Genomic DNA, 11,054 nt, shown 5'->3' on the forward strand with positions numbered 1-11,054 from the left:
GGGGCTGTGCTTTGGCAAAGTCGGAGGGGTTATATCTTGCCTGGTTGGTCCTGTCCGGGGGTATCGTCTGATGGGGCCACTGTGTCCCCGACATCTGTCCCCGACGTCCCCGTATCTATGTTGCTATACTTTATGTGCCGGGGGGCTAGGGTCAGTCTGTTATATCTGGTGTAATTCTCCTGTCTTATCAGGTGTCCTATGTTAATTTAAATATGCTCCCTCTTATTCTCTCTCCTTCTCTCCCTCCCCTCAGGACTACCTGGCCTGATGACTCCTGGCTGTCCCCAGTCCACCTGGTCATGCTGCAGCACCAGTTTCAACTGTTCTGCCTGCAGTTATGGAACCCTGACCTGATCACCGGACGTGCTACCTTGTCCCGGACCTGCTGTTTTCGACTTTCTCTCTCTACCGCACCTGCTGTCTTGACCTCTGAATGCTCGGCTATGAAAAGCCAACTGACATTTACTCCTGAGGTACTGACCTGTTGCACTCTCTACAACCACTGTGATTATTATTAGACCCTGCTGGTCATCTATGAACGTTTGAACATCTTGAAGAACAATCTGTCTTTAATGGCCTTGTGCTCTTATCATCTCCACTCGGCAGAGCTAGAAGACTACTCGCCATCCCTCAGATCCTGGTTCCTCTCTAGGTTTCTTCCTTGGTTCATGCCTTTCTAGGGAGTTTTTCCTAGACACTGCACTTCTACATCTGCATTGCATGCTGTTTGGGGTTTTAGGCTGGATTTCTGTACAGCGCTTTGTGACATCTGCTGATGTAAAGAGGGCTTATAAATACATTTGATTGATTGAACAGTGCCAACGTAATACACATTTGTTTTTGAGGTGCAAGGTAATATAAGCTGAGTTCTAAAATCAGCCTTGAATGCAATACAAATGGCTATGGAGTTTAATAGTGTGTCCCTTTCAAGTACAGATCCTGGGTCAGGTATTGCTCTTTGAAGTCACAGATCCTGGGTCAGGTATTGCTCTTTGAAGTCACAGATCCTGGGTCAGGTATTGCTCTTTGAAGTCACAGATCCTGGGTCAGGTATTGCTCTTTGAAGTCGGCACAGAAATGAAGCCGTGCCTATGTAGTAGTCCTCAGTCGCAGTCAGGTTTCATTTGGTAACCTTGACATTTATGGTAGCCCTTAATGTCACAACTTGTGTCAACATAAATACAGATGTTTCACAGAGCCGAAGGCCTCAAGCCTTGTTACTTCTCATCTAATAACCTGTTCAGTTAGTTAGGTCTCGGATCTGAAACATGAAATACATTAATGTTAATGAAAACCAATGTTCTTGAAAACATGCTCTATACCCTCCCGAATGAACAATTAGTGGAGTCAGATCAAAAATAAATACAGTTCAGTTCATTAACCATGCACCAAGTTAATAGCCTTGGTAGGCTACATAATCACATTTTTTCCCGCATTGCATAAATATTATGATACCTATTGCCTATTCTTGAAATGTTTTTCTTGTTGTGGGCTTTTAAAAGCATGGCACAACATGCTGAGGTAAGGAATGCCATCCATTCTATTCTGCCTCTCATGTTCCTAAACCAGCCTTACTTTGAGGATTTAGTTTTAATTTAGTTATTTCATTTGACCATTTTATAAAACCAGCTCACATAAAACTTGAAAAAGCCATACGTGCACGTGAGTTAAGGGATCCCTTAAAGCACCAATCCCGTTAGAGGGATAGATTTGACAACATCCGTTGAAATTGCAGAGCGACAAATTCAAACTACAGAAATATAAACAGTCAACATTCACGAAAATATAAGTGTACTACATCAAAATAAAGCTTAACTTCAGATTTCAAAAAGGCTCTACGGCGAAAGCACACCATGCGATTATCTGAGGACAGCAGCCCGCATACAGAAACATAAAAATAATTTTTCAACCAGCCAGGTGCGACACAAAAGTCAGAAATAACGATATAATAAATGCCTTACCTTTGAAGATCTTCATCTTTTTGCAATCCTAAATGCCTCAGTGACACAGTGAATGGTCGTTTTGTTCGATAAATTCCTTCTTTATATCCCCAAAATGTCAATTTATTTGGCGCGTTTGATTCAGAAATACACCGGTTCCAACTTGCCCAACATGACTACAAAGTATCTAATAAGTTACCTGTAAACTTGGTCCAAACATTTCAAACAACATTTCTAATCCAAACTCAAGTACCCTAAAATGTAAATAAACGATAAAATATAAGACGGGATAAACAGTTTCCAATACCGAAGAAAAACAACATGGAGCGCGCTCTTGTTCACAGACACACCAAAAGAATAGAGACCTTCTGAGTGACATGTAGAAAGAATAGGAGTACTTGTTCATTTCTCAAAAGAAAAACATCTAACAATTTCTAAAGACTGTTGACATCTAGTGGAAGCCATAGGAACTGCAATCTGGGCCCGAATAAATCAGGTTTCCCAGAGAAAGGCATTGGAAAACACAATGACCTCAAAAACAAATTCCCTGGATGGATCGTGCTCTGGGTTTTGCCTGCCAAATCAGTTCTGTCATACTCACAGACATTATTTTAACCGTTTTAGAAACTTTAGAGTGTTTGCTATCCAATACTACCATGCATATGTATATCCTAGCTTCTGGGCCTGAGTAACAGGCAGTTTACTTTGGGCACGCTTTTCATCCGGATGTGAAAATACTGCCCACTATCCCGAAGAAGTTAAATCATGGAGGACAACACACAATAAAGTCTGGGACTTATTTCCATTGTTAAATCATGGAGGATAACACACAATAAAGTCTGGGACTTATTTCCATTGTTAAATCATGGAGGATAACACACAATAAAGTCTGGGACTTATTTCCATTGTTAAATCATGGAGGATAACACACAATAAAGTCTGGGACTTATTTCCATTGTTAAATCATGGAGGATAACACACAATAAAGTCTGGGACTTATTTCCATTGTTAAATCATGGAGGATAACACACAATAAAGTCTGGGACTTATTTCCATTGTTAAATCATGGAGGATAACACACAATAAAGTCTGGGACTTATTTCCATTGTTAAATCATGGAGGATAACACACAATAAAGTCTGGGACTTATTTCCATTGTTAAATCATGGAGGATAACACACAATAAAGTCTGGGACTTATTTCCATTGTTAAATCATGGAGGATAACACACAATAAAGTCTGGGACTTATTTCCATTGTTAAATCATGGAGGATAACACACAATAAAGTCTGGGACTTATTTCCATTGTTAAATCATGGAGGATAACACACAATAAAGTCTAGGACTTATTTCCATTGTTAAATCATGGACGATAATACACAATAAAGTCTGGGACTTATTTCCATTGTTAAATCATGGAGGATAACACACAATAAAGTCTAGGACTTATTTCCATTGTTAAATCATGGAGGATAACACACAATAAAGTCTAGGACTTATTTCCATTGTTAAATCATGGAGGATAACACACAATAAAGTCTGGGACTTATTTCCATTGTTAAATCATGGAGGATAACACACAATAAAGTCTGGGACTTATTTCCATTGTTAAATCATGGAGGATAACACACAATAAAGTCTGGGACTTATTTCCATTGTTAAATCATGGAGGATAACACACAATAAAGTCTAGGACTTATTTCCATTGTTAAATCATGGACGATAATACACAATAAAGTCTGGGACTTATTTCCATTGTTAAATCATGGAGGATAACACACAATAAAGTCTGGGACTTATTTCCATTGTTAAATCATGGAGGATAACACACAATAAAGTCTAGGACTTATTTCCATTGTTAAATCATGGACGATAACACACAATAAAGTCTGGGACTTATTTCCATTGTTAAATCATGGAGGATAACACACAATAAAGTCTGGGACTTATTTCCATTGTTAAATCATGGAGGATAACACACAATAAAGTCTAGGACTTATTTCCATTGTTAAATCATGGACGATAACACACAATAAAGTCTGGGGACTTATTTCCATTGTTAAAACATCGAGGACAAGGCGCAGTGGTTAAGGGCCATCAGAGACTCTGGGTTCGCGCCCACGCTCTGTCGTAACCGGCCGTGACCGGGAGGTCCGTGGGGCGATGCACAATTGGCCTAGCATCGTCTGGGTTAGGGAGGGTTTGGCCGGTAGGGATATCCTTGTCTCATCACGCACTAGCGACTCCTGTGGCAGTACACGCTAACCAGGTCGCTAGGGGCACGGTGTTTCCTCCGACACATTGGTGCGGCTGGCTTCTGGGTTGGATGCACGCTGTGTTAAGAAGCAGTTGGCTTCCGGGTTGGATGCTCGCTGTGTTAAGAATCAGTGCGGCTTGGTTGGGTTGTGTATCGGAGGACGCATGACTTTCAACCTTCGTCTCCCGAGCCCGTACGGGAGTTGTAGCGATGAGACAAGATAGTAAAACAATTGGATACCACGAAATTGGGGAGAAAAAGGGGTACAAAATTTACAAAAATAATTTTTAAAAAACAGTTTAAAAATCATAGAGGACAACACACAATAAAGTCTGGGGACTTATTTCCATAGTTAAATCATCGAGGACAACACACACAATAAAGTCTGGGACTTATTTCCGTTGTGGTTCTCTTGAAAGGTTAAATTGACTGCAGATTAAAAAAAGGGATGCGTAGTCTCAATAGCGGACGCTTGAAAATAAACTAAAAGCGAAAGGGAGAGATAGTTTCAGCTAACCGGGGACATTTCTTTTTACATGAAGTAACGGAGGGAGTTGGACAATGAGAAAACCATTATCTTGAGGCAGTGTAGTGGTCTGGAAGGGATCAAACTAGTTGCACAGATGTTCCCAAGGTGCGAGGCCGCTATCATTCCCATTTTAGAACTTTAAAAAAAAGGCCCTTCGTGTAGGCGACTTTGTCCTCTACATAATGTCAGCTTGCAAATATGGGTCCAAACCAATGATTTATATCAAGACTAGATGACTGACAGGGGGCACTGTTTTGAAGCCACCGCACCTCCATCTTGGCACTCCCCTACCGTGTTAAAAATATTTTGGAAGCTATAGAAATGCATTTATTAATGTCTATATTCCTTTTTGCCAAGTATATTCTATTACAGACACCTTAATGCAAACTTTTTAATTATATTCAGTGAGCTAAACCTAAAATATATATAGAAACATATATATTTTTAAGTAACAGTGTTACTGTCCCCACTACAACCAAAAATACTTAAATAGTAAATGGATTGTCCTTAAAACATTTAATTTAAATACTGTAGAATTCCAGTCATTCCTATGTAGGTCTGCGTCTTCTGGGGAGTGCCAATATGGCCCACCGACTTCAAAGCCTTTCATTGGCCAATACATAGCATAAGCTATCCAGGTTTTACATACATCATTGTTCCCAACTGAAGTTCTAAGCGATGTTCTTTCATCTTCGACGCACACCGTGACAGATGTCTTGTGTCAGTAAGTTTAAAGCGATATTTTACGCGGAGTAATCCACATCCTGAGCGCATGTGGACAAACAGCAATTTTCTCAACATCAAAGTCTCCACACCGCCAGATGCGAATTAATAGCTGCCGCTGCCAACTAACCCCATCCGTAACGATTGAGGAATCAGCTGAATGATGTCGGACAAATGAATATTGACGAGTAACTTTTAAAGGGTACGCCTACTGTATGCCTACATGTTGAAACGTGGGTGCGCCAACTGGTTAACACATTGTTAAAGTGTGAGACATGTCAACATGTCAACATACAACAACTATTGCCTTATTCAATGACTTAAGCAAAGTCAAGGGCAGACCTCTAACACCAATACAAGTGTAAGTACACCTCTGTATTTGCTAATTGCCTGGTGTGAAGGATCAGCAGCTCATCATTGTCATACACTTGATTCGTGTGTCAAATGTTTAGCCATATTATTACCTAACAAGTAAAACGTTGAGATTTAACATCAACGATATCTAGCTATACTCTTGTGGGAGCACTCATCTACTGTAGCCTCATACACAAGCTATTCTCACCGATGAGCAACAACGTAACACGTATTACATGATTTAATGTCATGAACACAACGTGCTATGTTACAGCTCCATCACCGGTATAGGCTACAAGCTACGGGCTGGTTACAGCTCCATCACCGGTATAGGCTACAAGCTACGGGCTGGTTACAGCTCCATCACCGGTATAGGCTCCAAGCTATGGGCTGGTTACAGCTCCATCACCGGTATAGGCTCCAAGCTACGGGCTGGTTACAGCTCCATCACCGGTATAGGCTCCAAGCTATGGGCTGGTTACAGCTCCATCACCGGTATAGGCTACAAGCTACGGGCTGGTTACAGCTCCATCACCGGTATAGGCTCCAAGCTATGGGCTGGTTACAGCTCCATCACCGGTATAGGCTCCAAGCTACGGGCTGGTTACAGCTCCATCACCGGTATAGGCTACAAGCTACGGGCTGGTTACAGCTCCATCACCGGTATAGGCTCCAAGCTATGGGCTGGTTACAGCTCCATCACCGGTATAGGCTCCAAGCTATGGGCTGGTTACAGCTCCATCACCGGTATAGGCTACAAGCTACGGGCTGGTTACAGCTCCATCACCGGTATAGGCTCCAAGCTATGGGCTGGTTACAGCTCCATCACCGGTATAGGCTACAAGCTACGGGCTGGTTACAGCTCCATCACCGGTATAGGCTACAAGCTATGGGCTGGTTACAGCTCCATCACCGGTATAGGCTCCAAGCTATGGGCTGGTTACAGCTCCATCACCGGTATAGGCTCCAAGCTATGGGCTGGTTACAGCTCCATCACCGGTATAGGCTACAAGCTATGGGCTGGTTACAGCTCCATCACCGGTACAGGCTACAAGCTATGGGCTGGTTACAAGTCCATCACCGGTATAGGCTACAAGCTACGGGCTGGTTACAGCTCCATCACCGGTATAGGCTACAAGCTACGGGCTGGTTACAGCTCCATCACCGGTACAGGCTACAAGCTATGGGCTGGTTACAAGTCCATCACCGGTATAGGCTACAAGCTATGGGCTGGTTACAGCTCCATCACCGGTAAAGCGACCCTCCCCATTTACGTGATACAATTGGTAAGAAATTGAGTAAGAAAACCAGCGTGATACAATGTGGAGAAATATGACGGATATCAAGTTCACAATGGAAACCTATATGGAAAGTGACTTACTGTATTCCCTCCAAAATCAGAGTAAAAACTATATCAATACAAAGTAGGCTACCGTTAGAAAACACAAAGTATGGTCTATTCTGTTATTAATAAATCTGTACAACGGTTGTTGGTCGCTCATATTGCAAGATGCGGACTGTAGGCTACGCTGTAGGAGTGAATCAAAAAGTCAACCTCAGCGCACTGAATACTTGCGTCCCCTACAATTATTTGTTCTCAGCTAAGCGAACTTTACCATTGTATATAGCTTGCATGTTTTGAAACAAATACAACCCCTAAGAGCACAACAATGGACTTAAACACAGGACAATTACTGTATGAAACGTTTAGCGAAATAAGAAAAAACCAACAGGAGACTTACCCTGAGTAAGAACCAAATCGTAGAAGTTGAACGCGAGAAGAAAAGTCACTATCTCAAAACACACATACATCTTATTGAAATCCTAAAGTGCATTGTGAAGGAAAATACAACAAAAACACTGCCGCTTTGATAAGCTCCATGAGACCTTCTGTATCGGCGACATCAGCGACTGCGGCTCTCTGGTGATCCGCTCATGTGCAGGCCGAGAACTGTGGATGAGAAAGAGAACTTCTGGCCCTATGGTCACACGCAGAACATACTGGGCATGCGCGGACGGGGTAACGCCCACCGGTCACAAGAGGACCGGGTTAACGGTGACATGAGAACAGTATGATAACACCGTTATTAATGCATGGGTGCGGGTGGTATGGCTTAAAATGTTTTCAGTTGAAATCCACAGACGTCAGTCAATTAGGCTATTTTAGGTCGTCATTGTAAATAATAATTAGTTCTTAAAACTGACTTGCCTAATTAAATTAAGGTTGAATAAAAAATATATATATATATATATATATTGGAGTCAAGGTGATGCCTAGAAATATATGCATATCTTTTTGTCATAAAATGTTAACTTTCATTCTTCCACAGACAAACAATTTCAATGTTTTTGTTCATTCACACAGAGTTTTCAACACATTGTTTCATATAAAAGTTTTAAATATAAGTCATCATGATTCTCCAGCAAAGCAACTGTTTATTCTGCAATACACTATAAAATGGGACGCACAGTGAACGACATAAAGTAACAATATGTTTGACCATCGAAATCAACGATGACGGCCTATACCTGGGGGAAGCAACCATGTCAGCCATATTGAGACAACTGATTAGGGGAGATATAATGAAATATAATACGTTACAATGAAAAACAACAACACTGCATTTAGCACGGTCACCCAGGCGCTCTGCGCTCACAATGGGGCTAATGTTGAGAGGATGAACCATCCTCTGCTACCCTGGCCCCAGGGCTCGTATGACTGAACGAAAAGGACTGCCTCAGTTCAGCTGCCTTGCCTGGGTCAAGTCTGCTGTGCTTTGCCATGGGATTCTTCTGACTCTAATAGTTTCCTGCATTTATACACGTTCTGTAGTTAAAAAAGAAAATAAAATGTCAAATGTTTTTTTCTTGAATTAAGATATTACGGTAGATTAATGTATCAACACACACACACAACGTCACCTAGTGTAAACAATTCCCATTGACGTTTAAATAAAGTTTGATGGAATTCAATTTACGCCACTAAAGGTCACATGACTTCCACTGACCTGCACTGGGCCCCACGGAGAGACAGAATACACAGTACCCAGCTCTGGGGAGATCGTTCTATTCGTCTGACCTCCGCCAAGGGGAGGGGGGGGGGGGGTTGTCCACCCGTCCTTCATGTACAGATTTGCACTCCGCACCACACAAAAGGGCCTGGGCCTCTCATTGACATGGGAGATTAGATGTGACAAAAGCCTGACAAGAGTCCTACGTGTTCTTTTCCTTTTAGCCAGCGCGACGTTACTGCAGTGAAGCCGTCACGGTGGAATGTTACTGATGATGCGTTTGTCACGGACGATATGCGGCCTCGTCAAATACTCTTATTAACAGCTGCAAACATTTGTTTCCACATCTTATGGCAAAATGTGTAGAATTGAAGGCAATTAACTGTTTAACTTCAAACGTTTTCTCTTCGCTGTCAAGAGGAGGGCTGCTAAAATAGGGGGACCCGCGAGCCACTGTGGCCCCCACCCCCATCAATGTTGCCCATCCCTTATTATTGTTTCATTCACTTCTCACCCCCCCCCCCCCCCCCCGCTGCTGCTCCCACTATGGACATTCCCACTATGGACATTCCCACTATGGACATTCCCACTGTGGACATTCCCACTGTGGACATTCCCACTGTGGACATTCCCACTATGGACATTCCCACTGTGGACATTCCCACTATGGACATTCCCACTATGGACATTCCCACTGTGGACATTCCCACTATGGACATTCCCACTGTGGACATTCCCACTATGGACATTCCCTCTGGGACATTCCCACTATGGACATTCCCACTGTGGACATTCCCACTATGGACATTCCCACTGTGGACATTCCCACTGTGGACATTCCCACTGTGGACATTCCCACTGTGGACATTCCCACTATGGACATTCCCACTGTGGACATTCCCACTGTGGACATTCCCACTATGGACATTCCCACTGTGGACATTCCCACTGTGGACATTCCCACTGTGGACATTCCCACTATGGACATTCCCACTGTGGACATTCCCACTATGGACATTCCCACTATGGACATTCCCACTGTGGACATTCCCACTATGGACATTCCCACTGTGGACATTCCCACTATGGACATTCCCTCTGGGACATTCCCTCTGGGACATTCCCACTATGGACATTCCCACTGTGGACATTCCCACTATGGACATTCCCTCTGGGACATTCCCACTATGGACATTCCCACTGTGGACATTCCCACTATGGACATTCCCACTGTGGACATTCCCTCTGGGACATTCCCACTATGGACATTCCCACTATGGACATTCCCACTGTGGACATTCCCACTATGGACATTCCCTCTGGGACATTCCCACTATGGACATTCCCGATGTGGACATTCCCTCTGGGACATTCCCACTATGGACATTCCCACCCTGGACATTCCCATTGTGGACATTCCCACTATGGACATTCCCACTATGGACATTCCCACCATGGACATTCCCACCATGGACATTCCCACTATGGACATTCCCACTATGGACATTCCCACTGTGGACATTCCCACTATGGACATTCCCGCTGTGGACATTCCCTCTGGGACATTCCCACTATGGACATTCCCACCATGGACATTCCCACCGTGGACATTCCCACTGTGGACATTCCCACTATGGACATTCCCACCATGGACATTCCCACTGTGGACATTCCCACTATGGACATTCCCACTATGGACATTCCCACTATGGACATTCCCGCTGTGGACATTCCCTCTGGGACATTCCCACTATGGACATTCCCACTATGGACATTCCCACTGTGGACATTCTCACTCTGGACATTCCCTCTGAGACATTCTATGTTTGAGTAGTAATCTAAATGTGTTATCACTGCACTTTCAACCAATTAAAGACACAACAAAGTTGAAATGGGAATACATTGTCAAATGTGTGTTTTCACCGCGCTTCATCTAATAGCGGAACCAAATGACCTGGATTGCAGTTGAGAATAGATTAAAAGTACATGGTGCAAGTGATCAATGCCGTTGGAGATTCTGTTTGGATATTTGTAATGTGAAGATCTCCACAAAAGTGCAACCTTTGCATGCTATCTTGACAATGCACGCTTGCTATGATCACACAATAAGACTTTTATAGGTACAGTAACCTTAAAATGTGGCCATGTATGAGTTACTAATTTTAAGGTTGAATAAAAACTGTTACTGTTGAAGTTGGAAGTTTACATACACCTTAGCCAAATACATTTAAACTCAAGTT

General features: G+C 42.9%; 1 protein-coding gene across 1 annotated transcript in view; it reads right to left on the bottom strand.

Moving 5' to 3' along the window:
• LOC110535206 (reversion-inducing cysteine-rich protein with Kazal motifs) overlaps nt 1–7,808 on the bottom strand; it is a 91,622-nt gene extending 83,814 nt beyond the window's left edge. The window contains exon 1 of the mRNA XM_036934755.1: nt 7,546–7,808. Coding sequence (XP_036790650.1) covers nt 7,546–7,615 — 70 coding nt within the window. The 5' untranslated portion in view covers nt 7,616–7,808. The remainder of the gene's footprint in view (nt 1–7,545) is intronic.
• Nucleotides 7,809–11,054: the final 3,246 nt, after the last annotated feature.

This window comes from Oncorhynchus mykiss, chromosome 11 (genome assembly GCF_013265735.2).
Source record: "Oncorhynchus mykiss isolate Arlee chromosome 11, USDA_OmykA_1.1, whole genome shotgun sequence".
Taxonomy (NCBI): Eukaryota; Metazoa; Chordata; class Actinopteri; order Salmoniformes; family Salmonidae; genus Oncorhynchus; species Oncorhynchus mykiss.